The sequence below is a fragment of the Gymnodraco acuticeps genome, unplaced genomic scaffold (assembly GCF_902827175.1).
Source record: "Gymnodraco acuticeps unplaced genomic scaffold, fGymAcu1.1, whole genome shotgun sequence".
NCBI classification, from domain to species: domain Eukaryota; kingdom Metazoa; phylum Chordata; class Actinopteri; order Perciformes; family Bathydraconidae; genus Gymnodraco; species Gymnodraco acuticeps.
In genome coordinates, this window is record NW_022992197.1 from 129,324 (window position 1) to 145,355 (window position 16,032).

At 45.1% G+C, this 16,032-nt stretch overlaps 1 protein-coding gene across 1 annotated transcript in view; it reads right to left on the reverse strand.

Moving 5' to 3' along the window:
* Positions 1-16,032, reverse strand: part of LOC117539376 (titin-like) — a gene marked incomplete at its 5' end in the record, with an annotated part of 161,649 nt that overhangs the window by 128,335 nt on the left and 17,282 nt on the right. The window contains 17 exon segments of the mRNA XM_034205527.1: positions 4,499-4,641; positions 6,301-6,427; positions 6,802-6,941; positions 7,909-8,175; positions 8,416-8,682; positions 8,794-9,060; positions 9,264-9,390; positions 9,548-9,687; positions 10,251-10,514; positions 10,983-11,249; positions 11,349-11,615; positions 12,327-12,453; positions 12,564-12,703; positions 13,253-13,522; positions 13,891-14,169; positions 14,257-14,652; positions 14,733-14,786. Of these exon segments, the coding sequence (XP_034061418.1) occupies positions 4,499-4,641; positions 6,301-6,427; positions 6,802-6,941; positions 7,909-8,175; positions 8,416-8,682; positions 8,794-9,060; positions 9,264-9,390; positions 9,548-9,687; positions 10,251-10,514; positions 10,983-11,249; positions 11,349-11,615; positions 12,327-12,453; positions 12,564-12,703; positions 13,253-13,522; positions 13,891-14,169; positions 14,257-14,652; positions 14,733-14,786 (3,542 nt within the window).

The window sequence follows — 16,032 nt, forward strand, 5'->3', positions numbered from 1 at the left end:
AATACTTATGCATATCAGACTACCCTGCACTCCACCCTTCCTTGCGCTGCTGCTCAGATACTAACCACATCTTGTTGTCGATGTGCAATGACAATAAAGATCTGATTGAATCCAATCTGATGCCATGCATTGTTAAAACACAGCTGCGATTTCAACTTGGTTGGGAAACGCTTTTTTGCATCATGTGATTAAACTTGGTGTCATGTATTTGGCGTGGCTATGGCTTAGTGTGCTTATCTGTATATGGGGGGGTTGCTGGTTCAATCCCCCCACCTGCAGTCAGCACGTCAAAGTTTCCTCGAGGAAGATGCTGAACGCTGTATTGCTCCCGTTGGCGTGTCAAAGTATTGAAGTGTCTAAATACCATGTCATGTAATGTATATATACTGTAGGTATTTCTAAATCTATTTTCCATTTACGACTTCTGTAACTGCCTCGATCCTATTGGCTGCTTTGGACATTCGTCACAGTTTTAAAAAGTTAACCCGTGTTCAACTCTGGGCTTTCTGCCTGGTTTACGACTTTATATTGAGATTCATAGAACTTTATTCATAATGTGTTAGCCAATAGGAGCCCTAGCCAATAGGAGCCCTAGCCAATAGGAGCGCTAGCCAATAGGAGCACTAGCCAATAGAAGCGCTAGCCATTAGGAGCGCTAGCCAATAGGAGCGCTAGCCAATAGGAGCACTAGCCAATAGGAGCGCTAGCCAATAGGAGCGCTAGCCAATAGGAGCACTAGCCAATAGAAGCGCTAGCCATTAGGAGCGCTAGCCAATAGGAGCGCTAGCCAATAGGAGCGCTAGCCAATAGGAGCACTAGCCAATAGGAGCACTAGCCAATAGGAGCGCCCTCCATTGTTCTGTTCTCTAACATAATACAATTGTTTCTATTATTTAATAGCATTGCGTTTCATATGGAGGTAATCCAAAAGAAAGTAATCTGGATACTTTTAAAGTTTGATAACCAGATGTATTTTTACAGGTAACTCGTTTTTGTAACGGATTATATTTTTAAACTGCGACTCCCTGCATATGCACCATATACATGTATGCATATGTGTGTGTGTGTGTGTGTGTGTGTGTGTGTGTGTGTGTGTGTGTGTGTGTGTGTGTGTGTGTGTGTGTGTGTGTGTGTGTGTGTGTGTGTGTGTGTGTGTGTGTGTGTGTGTGCAGGGTCAGCCTTTAGCCTGACAGCTAAATGAATGCAGGCAGCTGCTCCTCCCCCGATTTAAACTGCGAGGCCTCCTGACGGCTGCCCCCCCCCTCAGGCTGGATTTCACTTACCTAACACATGCATCACACTGCATCATATCATCTCTTATTCTCAATATTTGTTGGTTAATAAATATTTCGGCTACATTTAGTTTATATGTTTATATTTATCTCACAGGAAGAAATCCGTTCAAAATAAAACTCTTCAATGACGATCAATTAAAATATCTTCACTTTTCGCTTGTTTTAACAATAACAAATATGAACATTAATAAAAGAGTATCTATGTTTCGTTGACACGAGGACATATATGTTGTTTGTATCGTTCCCTTGTGTGTTCATCTCACAGGGTCAGAGTGTGAAACTCTTCAATGAGGACACATCGTAGGAAGATGTGTTTAAAGTCACTGGCTGTTCCATAAATCACAAAGCAGCTATGGTAAAGGATTGCTTTTGGGTTTTAACTCTACAGAATCACCTTTATTATATTTAAGGTGGTTACTAAGGGTCAGATATTTATTTAAGTCAGTTTCTATCAAGAGTGTAAAAAGCAAACTGTGATCCAAACGTTAGAAATTAATGACTTAAAAGGCACTTTTATTTTTGGTACCTTCAACAAATACTTTGTGTTTTGTATTTGTATGCATGGTGTGTGTGTTGGGGGGGTGTGAGGAGTTTCATTGTTTTATTGCTCAGCTGGAGGTGTGTGTGCTGCTTAGTGTCGTAAGGAAACATCTTAGTGTCGTAAGGAAACATCTTAGTGTCGTAAGGAAACATCTTAGTGTCGTAAGGAAACATCTTAGTGTCGTAAGGAAACATCTTAGTGTCGTAAGGAAACATCTTAGTGTCGTAAGGAAACATCTTAGTGTCGTAAGGAAACATCTTAGTGTCGTAAGGAAACATATTGATGTCGTAAGGAAACATCTTAGTGTCGTAAGGAAACATCTTAGTGTCGTAAGGAAACATCTTAGTGTCGTAAGGAAACATCTTAGTGTCGTAAGGAAACATCTTAGTGTCGTAAGGAAACATCTTAGTGTCGTAAGGAAACATCTTGATGTCGTAAGGAAACATCTTAGTGTCGTAAGGAAACATCTTGATGTCGTAAGGAAACATCTTAATGTCGTAAGGAAACATCTTAATGTAAGGAAACATCTTAATGTAAGGAAACATCTTAATGTAAGGAAACATCGTAATGTGGTAAGGAAACATCTTAATGTGGTAAGGAAACATCTTAATGTCGTAAGGAAACATCTTGATGTGGTAAGGAAACATCTTGATGTCGTAAGGAAACATCTTGATGTCGTAATGTGGTAAGGAAACATCTTGATGTCGTAAGGAAACATCTTGATGTCGTAATGTGGTAAGGAAACATCTTGATGTCGTAAGGAAACATCTTGATGTGGTAAGGAAACATCTTGATGTCGTAAGGAAACATCTTGATGTCGTAAGGAAACATCTTGATGTGGTAAGGAAACATCTTGATGTGGTAAGGAAACATCTTGATGTCGTAAGGAAACATCTTGATGTCGTAAGGAAACATCTTGATGTCGTAAGGAAACATCTTGATGTGGTAAGGAAACATCTTGATGTCGTAAGGAAACATCTTGATGTCGTAAGGAAACATCTTGATGTCGTAAGGAAACATCTTGATGTCGTAATGTGGTAAGGAAACATCTTGATGTCGTAAGGAAACATCTTGATGTCGTAAGGAAACATCTTGATGTCGTAATGTGGTAAGGAAACATCTTAATGTCGTAAGGAAACATCTTGATGTCGTAATGTGGTAAGGAAACATCTTGATGTCGTAAGGAAACATCTTGATGTCGTAAGGAAACATCTTGATGTGGTAAGGAAACATCTTGATGTGGTAAGGAAACATCTTGATGTCGTAAGGAAACATCTTGATGTCGTAAGGAAACATCTTGATGTCGTAAGGAAACATCTTGATGTGGTAAGGAAACATCTTGATGTCGTAAGGAAACATCTTGATGTCGTAAGGAAACATCTTGATGTCGTAAGGAAACATCTTGATGTCGTAATGTGGTAAGGAAACATCTTGATGTCGTAAGGAAACATCTTGATGTCGTAAGGAAACATCTTGATGTCGTAATGTGGTAAGGAAACATCTTAATGTCGTAAGGAAACATCTTGATGTCGTAATGTGGTAAGGAAACATCTTGATGTCGTAAGGAAACATCTTGATGTCGTAAGGAAACATCTTGATGTGGTAAGGAAACATCTTGATGTGGTAAGGAAACATCTTGATGTGGTAAGGAAACATCTTGATGTGGTAAGGAAACATCTTGATGTGGTAAGGAAACATCTTGATGTGGTAAGGAAACATCTTGATGTCGTAAGGAAACATCTTGATGTGGTAAGGAAACATCTTGATGTGGTAAGGAAACATCTTGATGTCGTAAGGAAACATCTTGATGTCGTAAGGAAACATCTTGATGTCGTAAGGAAACATCTTGATGTCGTAAGGAAACATCTTGACGTGTGAAAGTGAATCTGAGGCTCAGTGATCAGCTGTTATCCAACAGGACGCTTCAAAGGTTCCTTGAAAGGTGATGTAATGCTCAGTAACGTTTGTTTTACAGATTAAACAACATAGAGAAATGTCCTGCAGCTCAAGCTGAGAGCTGAGAGACACACACCTACTGTTGGTTCTTCAGAACGAAACAGAACTGATCTGAAAGTAACCTGCTAACTTCCACGCCTCGGCTGAATCCCCACCGCAGCCTTATGAGACAGGATTTGAACACAACCCACTCTGCCTTGGGACTAAGCTGATTAGAGCGTTCACACGTTCCCTCCCTCTTGGCTGTAGGGTTCTTCTTCATGGAGCAGCTTGATGTAACAGCATGCAGTAAATCACATTGCACAACGCGCACAGAGATCATGTATCAGTCTTAAATTACATCCAGTAATAATCAAACTAATCCCGCACTATGCCTGATATCCTCTCAGAGACCGCCCTCACACCCCCACGCTCTGAATGATTGAATAAACATTTAAAAACGCTTTAAAAGCTGTCAGTGTCAGACCTGCCACCTGCCCTGCGCCCCGTTAAAAATAACCCCAGAAACGCTTACAGGGCAGAAAGCTCCAAAGCAGATCGAATGCAGCGCAGGAATCCAGGCCCTTATATGCAGACAAACTCAACTGTGTGTGTGTGTGTGTGTGTGTGTGTGTGTGTGTGTGTGTGTGTGTGTGTGTGTGTGTGTGTGTGCAGGTGTACAGCAGGCCTACAGGAAGGGTGTGTGCTCAGGTGTGTGTGGACTCACTCTGTCGCTTGGCTCCAGCTTGGTACCCCCAAGGAACCACTCGACGGCGATGCCCTCGTACGACAGCTCGCACTCGAAGGTGGCCGTCTCTCCGGCGGTCACCGAGGCGTCCGCCAGGGGCCGAGCCAGGGCGATGACCCGCGCTTTGGATTGGGGAGAAGACATGGTTAGTCCCCCCCTTAAAACAGGTCGATGTAAATCCACACAGAGTGCTTAATCCTGGGATGTGCTCCTCATGGCTGCTGCTGCTGCTCCGAGGCCAGAAGAAGCCTTCAGGACTGAAAGCTCTCTCTTGGGGGGTTGACGCTGGGGGGGGGGCGCTCATTAGCATTACGGCCACCAGTGAGGGCTGGGGTCGCGTCCTCCCCCCCGCCAATCTCTGTGAACCTGCTCTACATAAGGCATGTGGCTTCTAAAATAACCGAGGGTCCCGATTGGCTGAGAGCCCAGTGAGAAAAATAGGAGAAGGGGGGTTGCAAATCTGCTCCTGTCAATCAACACGTGACCATTTACTGGAAAAGAGGAATCCACCTAATGTCCGTCTGCAGGACAATGTGGATACAATGTGTTTGTGTGTGTGTGTGTGTGTGTGTGTGTGTGTGTGTGTGTGTGTGTGTGTGTGTGTGTGTGTGTGTGTGTGTGTGTGTGTGTGTGTGTGTGTGTGTGTGTGTGTGTGTGTGAGTGATGATCCAGGGTGTCAGTTTAGATTAACAAGTAGCATCAAGTATTTACAGCGGCTGCCTCACATGCCTGAATTAAGGCCTGTTTAACGGCCGGTAAGAGTGTACACACACACACACACAAACAAGCAAACACACACACACACACTCTGACTCACTGACAGCTCACACACACTTAACTCTGGATGATATGGAAACAGTAACACACACTGGGGCCTTCGGGGAGTTACAGCGCTACACTTGGTCGCAGGTTGGAATGATTACTTTATTCTAAGTCCTTCATGTTTAGTTTGAGTCAGGGACACATCTGTCCCTTCACTTTGAGTCGTAGCTGGCTCTCTGTCAGTATCTGAGTCAGACTAGATGGAGTGAGCCGCTCTGGACGCCTCAGTGATAGCGAGGTGTCTCCCGATGTCCTGCAGGAGCAGATCTGTTCCATTGAACGGGGAAATGCACCTTTACATGTTTTTAAATCCTGCTTTCAATGAACACGCTCTTTAAAGCCAGAGGAAAGAAACGGCTCCACTTGTTCCCACATGTCATCAGCCAGAATGAAACTGTGTGAGACTCCAGGGGTCTGTGTGTCCCCTGGAAATAACGCTGTCCATTCAAACCAGATTAAAGCAATATCTTCAAAGTTTCTAGGATAATGGAAAAGTGTGCAGTTATATTTCCAGATCAACACTAGCTTAGCATAACAACCTCAAACTGATATCATGTGAGGCCCATCCTGTGCCATTATAAACACATCTGACGTATCTTCTATCCATCATTTGAAGTCATTGTAAATATAACAAATATATATATTCTGTTACTGAAGTGCAGTATGTGTGTCATTATGCCTCCTTGTTTATGTGGCTTGTTTTTGTTTACATTAACACAAAGTTACATTTGACCCAGAAATCATCATTAGGCGAATTTAAAAATGTGACTTCAAAAAGCTGAAAAAGAGTCGCCTTTTCCAGTGAAACCCGACGTGAGCCAACCAATCAAGATGCTCGTGAGGATGTGTGGCATGTTCCTCTAACAACATCCAGGCAGGAAACATGTTACAAAGTGTGTGAACGAAGAGAAGAGAGTCGTCTGCATAGAGTCTAACAGCGTCAGTGTTGTTCCTGTCACCTTTGACCCTGAGCTGAGCGGAGGACTTGGCGTTGGCTGCGGAGAAGTCGATGCTTCCTGCCATGTCCATCTTGCAGTTGAAGATGACCAGGATGTGTCTCGCTCCCTCGTCCTTAATCTCCACATCCTGAGACAAAGACATTCAGACTTTAGACTTCAAACAGAAACGTAGAGAGAGTTTTCCTTTTGTGTTCATTTCAGATGAACTGACCATTCCTTCCACTTCTACTACTTTAGCTTCATTCCCCCGAATACATGTTTGTTCTAACAGGGACTAACAGCGTCTTAACTCATCACTCCTAGGCAGAAAGCAACCTCTCCAGAATGTTCTGACCCATTCAAACATTTCCCAGCAGGAACTTATAATAAGTCTGTCTTTGTGTTCAGTCTGACCGGAGACGGGCAACAGTTCTCCATTTTTACAAAAGAAATGTACCAGGATATATTTTCCGGGCGGTTCCCGCTGTAATGAATAATGCATCTTTTGAAGTGTCATCTTACGGGTGAGGGGTGCAGCTGCTCCCCCTTCAGCTTCCAGGTGGCGTGCAGGTCCTCCTCGGAGATCTCCGTCTCAAACTTGGCGGTCTCGGTCTCAGTGACCTCCACGCTGTACAGCGGGCGGACCACCTTAATGTCGCGCTCTGCAGGGGGGGAAACAGACGTCAAGGAGGAGGAAGAGGAGGAGGAGGAGGAGGAGGAGGAGGAGGAGGAGGAGGAGGAGGAGGAGGAGGAGGAGGAGGAGGAGCTCTCAGAGGAAACAGTTTCATGATGTACAGAAACATAGAATGACAGCTCAGAGTGAAACAGACACGTGACGAGCAGCTGACGCTCAGAGCGACTTACAGAGTGAGCAGAAGACGAGTACCGACTGAAACCCAGCGCATGAGAACATCTGATCACTAACTCTATACGTTCACTATTAAAGGACATTGATGAACTATAGATCAGTTCTGGAGTCAAAATGCATTTCTTGTAGGCAGGTAGAAATGATAAAAGAATAGTTTAACAATATTAAATATCAAGCATGTTTTTCTATAACAGTGAGTAGTACTGAACTGATTTAGGATGTATACATTTTTAAAAAGTAAATTATTATTCAAACATTTCAAATGAAACATAAATAATAAATATAAAGGGCGTGTTATTGATCTCTATATTAAAATTATAATATAGAGATCATATTTATACCAAGGGTTTATCAGGAAAGCTCATTATCCTGTGCTTGCAATTTTTGTAATGAAATAGTAAAATGATTCTATTGTTTAAAAATGAATATATTAAGATCTATCATTGGCATGGTTATCTGTCAAAAGCAAATCCATACAATGAGTTGAATATTATAGGATGTATATGAACACTTGTATGTGCCTCTGAGTGGAGAGACATTCACGTTTCCATGTCTCCGTTTGGTCTTCAGAGTTCAGAAAGTGTTTGTATACAGTTATAATATAGAGTTATAATATAGAGTTATAATGGGGGGGTTGTGAGGACAAACAAAGATGGAGGATGGAGGGGGTGGGGCATTGAGGGGGCGTGGTCTCGCTGCATGGTGGTGGGCGGGGCTTGTTCTGCAGTCCTGCAGGTGTTCAGGGTCTCCGCAGGGTTTACCTTCGATGTTCAGGTCGGCCGTGGTTTTGTCGATGCCACAGTCGCAGGTGTACGACCCGATGCTGCTCCTCGCCGCCTTCTTGATCACCAGCATGCGCCTCTTTCCGTCCGCTTGCATCAGGACGTTCTTGGAGGCAAATATTTCGTTACCGTCTTTGTACCAGCGGACCTCGTCGGCCGCCTTGCTCAGCTCGCAGGACAACACCACCTCGTCTTTCTCCACGGCGGTGTAGTTCTGCAGCTTCACCGTGAAGTACAGGTCGCCCTCTGCAAGAAGACACGTCAGCAACACACAGTTAAAGCACAACGGTTTGGAAATGAGCCGGAAAGGTCTGGAGCCATCTGGAGATCTGTAGAAGGCTTCAGCGAATACTCTTGACTGAGTATTCTGTTAAACAATCAAATGTATCATTTCTATCAGCGGTGAGTGTATCGTGTTATATTCTGAGTGTTAAGCAAACGGATCCTTTTGTTAGATTTCTGTTTCACCGTCAGCGTGGTACTGACCGAGCACGGTGAGCATGGCCTCTGAGGTCTTGCTCATGGCCTCCACTTTGATCATGGAGGTGTCGTCGATGGAGACCTCCTTGAAGGCCAGCGTGAAGACCTTCCCGTCCTCCGACATGTGCACCACCTTGCTGGGGTGCAGCCGGACGTCGTTTTTGTACCAGACCACAGGGATCTTATCGTGAGAGAGTTCCACGCTGAACTCTGCCGTCTCACGCTCCTTCACGGTCACATCTTTAATCGGCTTGATAAATTCGAGGCGAATACCTGATGACGAAAGGTTATACACAAAGGGGTTTCAAACTAAAGACAGTAACACAGACAGATTATGCTGACGGCCTGAAACACACTGTCCCCTCCGATTTAACTCGTAGTCACCTTTGATAATCAACTTCCCAGACGTCCGTTTGTCTTCAGCCTCAAACATGTACTTGGCTTCGTCTTCATATCTGGCAGATTTCACAATCAGAGTGTGTCTCTTCCCCTCCACCTGGATCTCAAACTTATCGTCATTTGTCAGCTCCTGAGATCCCTTCAGCCAGCGGAAGCTTTTGGGCTCTCTGGACATTTCCAGCTCAAACTTGGCCTCGTCCTTTTCGTACGCGTGGACGTCAGCCAGCGGAGTAATGAACGAGACCGGCGGCTCTGCAGATTCAGACAGATACAGATAACATAAACGACGGGCCCAGGAGAGAAGCTGTGGATCAGGGGGTGCTGTAGTATTTATAGATGAAATCACTATTACATTTCATGAATCCACATTGTTAGACAATAGAACTGAAGGGCCGTAAGACTGGACCCGGGTTTCTCCTTGTTAAGAGTTTGAACGGTGGTAAGTGAGCGCTCACCCTTCACTTTCAGGTTAGCAGAGCATTTGGCGTTGGCGGCGGTAAACACCAGCTCGCCTGTTTGAGGCACTTTGCAGTTGTACAAGACCAAAGTGTGTTTGGCACCGTCCTCCACGATTTCTACATCCTGCAGACGACCGACAGACGTCAGCATTTCAGTAAAAGAAAACATGGGGATTTGAAAGTGAGCACGGTGGTCGATTCACTTTCATTTGTGAAAAACACAACAACAGAATGAAAATGAAGGGAACCACATGTAAGATAATTATTGTGATGAGACGTACGGCGGATGGACTGAGGACTTCTCCGTTTAGTTTCCATTGTCCATGGACATCGTCTTCACTGAGCTCCACTTCAAACCGAGCGGTTTCTCCGTCAAACACCTCAACTCCGTACACCGGCCGCACCACCTTGATGTGGCGCGCTGACGTTCAAGAGATGGGACAAAGGTGTTTAAATATTCAGACAAACTTCACATTAAAACACAAACACAAGACGTAGACACCATACAAGAACTCCTTTATAGTGCAACCTTTTTCTAGGACAAGAAACAACCAAAGGGCTCCAATGGCTGGGCAACGACACGGTGATGATCCAGCAAGTACACGGTTGCAAAAGCAGGGAAATAGATGGACCATCACTGCCCAAAAGGAGCCATTTGGTTCTTTATGGACCTGTTAGATCATTGAGGTGCACGTTAAAGGTTCTGTTAGGAAGACCCTCTGAAGAAATATAACAGTGACCAACAAACAAGACAAGACATAAAGATGGAAGAACACCACAGGAGTTTTCTCCAATAAGGGTTATAATCAGAGTTGAATAAACCCACGAAAGGCTTTCTCTGAAAACTCTTGTAGTGTGTTTCCAGCTTTCTCAGAAGTGCAAGGTGATGGCAGTGGTGATGCCAGAAAAAGACTTGTGCGATGGAGCTTGAGGTTATGAGGTGAAGGATGAGCTTAAGATGGATGATGAGCACCATGAAATTACCTTCAATGTGAAGCGTGGCCATCGTCTTATCTGTCCCACAGTCACACACGTACTGTCCTTTGTCTTTGTCGGCAACTTTCTTGATGACAAGGGTTCTGCGTTTGCCCTCGGCCTTAATGGCCACCATCTTAGAGGGTTTGACCTCGGCCTCGTTGTGGTACCACATGACCTCCACGTCTTTGCTGAGCTCGCAATCTAGGGCCACCTCGTCTTTCTCCACCGCAGTATAGTCCTGCAGCTTAACCGTGAAGTACGCATCGCCCTCTGGAAGGGGGAAATGTTTGTGTGACTCTCCAGACAAAAACACACATGAATAACAAACAAATACACAGTCCGAGGTAAACAAACAAGATGAGGAACACAAAAACACAACATGTAGAGACAGAACAATGACACACAAACAGGTGGATCTGTGGAAATACACAAACACGTAGAGACAGAACAATGACACACAAACAGGTGGATCTGTGGAAATACACAAACACGTAGAGACAGAACAATGACACACAAACAGGTGGATCTGTGGAAATACACAAACACGTAGAGACAGAACAATGACACACAAACAGGTGGATCTGTGGAAATACACAACACGTAGAGACAGAACAATGACACACAAACAGGTGGATCTGTGGAAATACACAACACGTAGAGACAGAACAATGACACAAACATGGACACATATCTGTGGAGAGAAGAAGACGAACAGGAGGAGGACACACATGGGTTTACCTATGACCGTCAGGTTGGCCATGGAGGGAATCCCTTTGGCCTCAGCCTTAATTTGACAAGTATCATCGAGAGTCACTTCCTTCATTTCTAACACGTGTCTCTTCCCGTCCACGTGACTGAGCACGGTTCTGCTCGGGTGGATTTTGACATCGTTTTTGTACCATGTGACGGGGATGTTCTCATGAGAGAGCTCCAGCTCAAAGCGAGCCATCGTGCCTTCCTTCACCGTTTGGTCCTTTAGCGGCGAGATACATTTGAGCCTGATACCTGTAGTTGCATTAGGTGGAAAGAGGAGGCAACCAACTCAATGAGTGCTGTCTGGATAAGGATAACGACTCTGCTAGATAATGGCACTCCAGCACTTACCATCCACCGTGAGTCTAGCTGTGGACATTTTGCCCAGAACAGCGATTGTATACGCGTCCTCGTCATCGAACTCGCAGCAGTTTATAATGAGCATATGCTTCTTTCCATCATCGATAATGTCATACTTTTGGTCCGGGGTGATGACGTCATCCCCTCTATACCACATGACCTTAGAGACATCCTTCGTGATGGTGCATTCAAACTTTGCCTGTTTCTTTTCAGGCACAGAAACATCCTTCAGCGGGACAACAAAGTCCATCTCGATTTCTGGGTTTAAAAAGGTGACACAGAACATCAACAACACAACAAAACAACAACAACGATTTACACACAGTGGCCAGTCGTAACACATAACATAAATAAAGTCTGCTCGGTAAGGTTTGGTGAAGAACTCTATGTGATGATTCCTCCAAAGGTTTAGTCTTTCGGCAGGACCGGTCCACCACCAACTAGGACGTCAGTTTACTGGGATACTCATTGTTCTTTCGTCACCAGTTACTTACCAGTTTGGACTCAACCTCTGCCTACTCTATGATATTTGCTGAATCATGCCTGGTGGTTTAACAAATAAACTGGCCACTGTTCGTAGGGTTAACGAACAACATTTAACCACAGACAGTACGAATATCCTGCAAAGTGGCAGCACAAACACACATTTAGACACATGTCAGATCGGACATGTAAACAGACACGTTTCCATTGAACTGACAACAAATAGAAAACACACAAACACACAAACACACTGGAAATTGTTGGGATTCTCATCCAAATGTCTCCTGGTCTTCCCGGGCTGCAAGTCTCAAAGAATGGCACACCAAATGCATTTCATTCATCAACCCTATGAAATAAAGGTCTAAGGTCCGCTCTCAAGTGCCTTTAAGCTTTATTGTATTGCCCACGGACCTTACGCCTTTATCTTTACACCTAATATCCTAAAACATTGTTCGTCCGGTCCTGGATACCAGGCGCAGGTCTTACCTTTGACGTTGAGCATCGCGCTAGTCATGGCGTTCAGAGCCTGGTACGAAACCTCTCCGGCATGATCCAACTGGCAGTTCTTCAGAGTGAGCTTACGCACCCCGCGCTCCATGTGGATTTCGCACGTCTGGTGAATACATCACAGTGTAAAGTAATGAACACGACCATGCAAAAAAATAAATACCTGCAGTAAGAATCGTGTGACTATTTAACGGAAACAAGTTCGTGAAACCGTACCGGGGATCTGGTCAGAACCTCTCCTTTGAGCTTCCATTCGCCGGGAACATCGTCCTCAGAGATCTCCGTCTCAAACACGGCGTCCTGCTTCTCAACCACCTCAACGCTGGCCAGAGGCTTCAGGATCTCAGCCTCGCGCTCTGAGAGAGATGTTGTGTTAGTATTCAGAAATATGGACCAGACTAAAGAAAAGTAAACGGGGCACTTAGGGATGTCACTATACTAGGAAGTCAGTAGTCAATACCAATACCTTTTCAACACAGTTCTTGATACCTATAACTAATCTTACCCTTCTTTGTTACCATTAGCATGCTGGGTTTTGTTTGGAAATCAAACAGGTCATCATTTCCTAATTACATCTCCTTCAGACAACTGGATTTATTTACGTTTCTCACACAAGACTACATTAAACACATCATGATAAGGTTATGATTTACCTTTGCCTAATACTTCAATTTGTCTAAAGAGTTTGTATGCACCACAATGCAACTCAAAGGAGCTTGGCTCCACAGGCTGCTAACAGCTAACAGCTAACGTTAGCTAACTACCTGTAGCTTTTAACTTAAATGTGAGCGATGACACGATCCTGTTAGTCTTGAGTTGAGCTTTGCTACCCACTTGTTAACCGAGAACTGTTTCTAGTGACATCCCTAAACCAAAAAGGAAGGTAAGTAAGTGGATAGAAAAACCTCCTAGAGTGAGATTGGCGGTGTAAAGGCGTCCTTCCACCTCCATGCAATACTGCGCCACATCCTCAGGCTGACAGTTCTTGATGGTGAGTGTCACCTCCTTTCCTTCCTTCTTGATCTCAATCTTGTCTGAAGGAGTGACCTCCTCCTCTCCTTTGAGCCACTTCCAGTTGGGGGATTCCTTGAAGAGCTCGCACTTAAACGTAGCGTTGGCTTTTGGTTTCACATGCTGGTCTCTCAGCGGTTTCACAATCCAATCCCTGATGATTTCTGTTGGAGTTAAACAACGGTTTGCATTATAAAGAAAAGACGTGCTCCATTAATATACCAAATATTAAGAAGATGTATTCTAAGATAAAGCAGAAGGGCCAAAACAGGCTTAGTCTGAATTAGTTTATCTAACTTTGTGGCGGTTTTAAGAATTTTTGCAATTTGAAATTAGGTTTAGGGGGAGAATTCAAAGCTGCTTCCCAAAATCTGCAGATATCTGAATGTAGCTGCAGGACAATTAGTGATTTGGTTTTATGGTGATTACATTTTGAAATAAGAATGGACAATACCAGATCTCTCCCTGAATCCACTACTTATAAAACACCTGGATTGATGGATGCGTCTTTAGGGATATGTTCACTGCTTACCAATGATTTTGACATTCGATGAGGTCTTGACATCCTCCTGGCCGGACACCTCACAGCTGATGAGCCCGGTGTCGGCCTCAGTGGAGTTCTGGATGGTCAGAGCGTGCTGCAAGCCGATGACGTTGATCTGAATCTTCCCGGCCTGTTTCTTCAGGACCTCACCGTTCCTCTTCCATATCGCATCCTTCTCTTTGTTCAACTCACAGGTCATGTACAGAGGCTGACCCTTCATAGCCGAGGTCTCCTCCTCCAGCTCCTTGATCCATTTCAATGGAAGCTCTGTGCCGAGATAAAAAGGCAATGAGTGGCGAATGCTTGGATAATGATTAGGAGAAAGATATTCAGGACAGAACTAAATATAAATACCTTCAACAATGAGCTTGGCTTTGCATGATATCTCCTTGCCGGCATTCTTGGCTATACACGTGTACTCCCCGGTGTCAGACAGCTGGACATCGATGATGTTCAGCTTGCGGTCTTTGCCGTCAGAGGTGAACTTGTGCTTGGGGCTCTCGCGAAGGTTACAGTCGTCTTTCATCCAGGTAGTGATGGCAGTGGAGGGCGAAACCTCGCACTCGAACACCGCAGCCGATCCGATGGACTCGGCTTCCTTCAACAAGATGTCCTGAAGCTTCTTGATGAACTTCAGAGGGACGGCTTTGAGCTTGAACCCTGCGAACGGTTCGTCTGGTGGCGTGGGACCCTTTCCTCCGGGCCTCACACCACGGCCCCTACCTTCTCCGGGGGACGGGGTCTGCTTGGCTGAAATACAAATGAACGGTCATTTCATGAAGGACTCTTTGGAATGACTTCATTACAAGATATGAAGAAAAGAGACTTACGTTTCAGTCCTCTACCTCTACCTCCACCTGCTGCTTCTCCTGCTGGTGATCCCTCTGTTCATGAAAAACACAAATGAGTTTTCTGCACACAACGTCATCAGGTGTCTTCGTGAACATGCCAGAGCTGTGAGATGTGTAATGTCCACTCGAATGGATTGGGGAATATGATGTCATAGTGATGGTTGAATAATGAAACAATGGAAACGAAAGGCACATGAATGACTTTAACATCATGAAGAGATGGAACAACAAAACAGAAAGGTGGAGATGTTATGGGAACACGTGTTGGACAGATGGAAATGACGGACACACAAATGACAGTTTGACAAACAGATTGATATTCAACACAAACACAAGAAAAAGATGGTGTGAGTCGGGTCACTTTGAGATGTGAGGAATGATTCGGATGGAGGCATGATGGTGGGAATGGGTAGCGATTATTCAGGACATGAAGGCAGCGTTTGTCTCGGCCGTCACTCAACGAGTTAGGGTCGCCACCATCTCACCTCTCCTGGAGACCCCGGGCACCTCAAGGGCACCTTCCTCTCCTTCACCCTCCCAGTCGTAACTGTCCCGGCGAACCATCTCCCAGCCCCAGGCCTCATCTTCCTCCTGCTCCACATCTTCCTCTTTGTCCTCCTCTTCATACACCTCCTCCTCAGGCTGGGTGGCTATCTTCCTCATCTGCACGGCTCCAGGAGACACCTCCTTCCCCAGGGGAACCTTTCCTTTCCCGGGCTTCGCTGGTTCTGCAGCCTCCTCGGGGGACGGCTTCTTCGGGACCTTCTTCAGAGTCACAGCTTCCACAGAGTCTTTTGGTGAAACTGCTTTAGGAACCCTTTTAAGTTTATCCATACTGGGCCTCCTCTCAACGGGGACTTTCTCTGCGTCTTTGAGCTTCTCCACCTGAGGAGATGGTGTCTTTCTCAGCTCCACCTTCTTGAGCTGCTCCAAAGGCTTCAGAGCCACCTCTTCTTTCTCCTCTTTTGGCTTCGGTGTGACTCCCTTCTTCAGCTGCAGAGGTTTGGGCTCCTCAGGAACCTTTTCTGGTTTCTTAACAGGAGTCGTTTTCTTCTCAGCTGGAGCTGCCTCCACCACCTTCGCCGGCTTCTTCTCTGGAGTTTCTGCGATCTCAGGTTTCATCGGTTTAGCCTCAGGCTCTCGTTCTTTAGGTTTTTCCTCTGGACTGGTGCGACGGCGCTGCAGGTCATCAGCCGGCTTCCTCTCTTTCTCCTCCGCTGCTTTCTTCTCAGGCTCTGCAGCCTCTTTGGACGGCCTGGAGAAAGGCTTCAGCTTGACG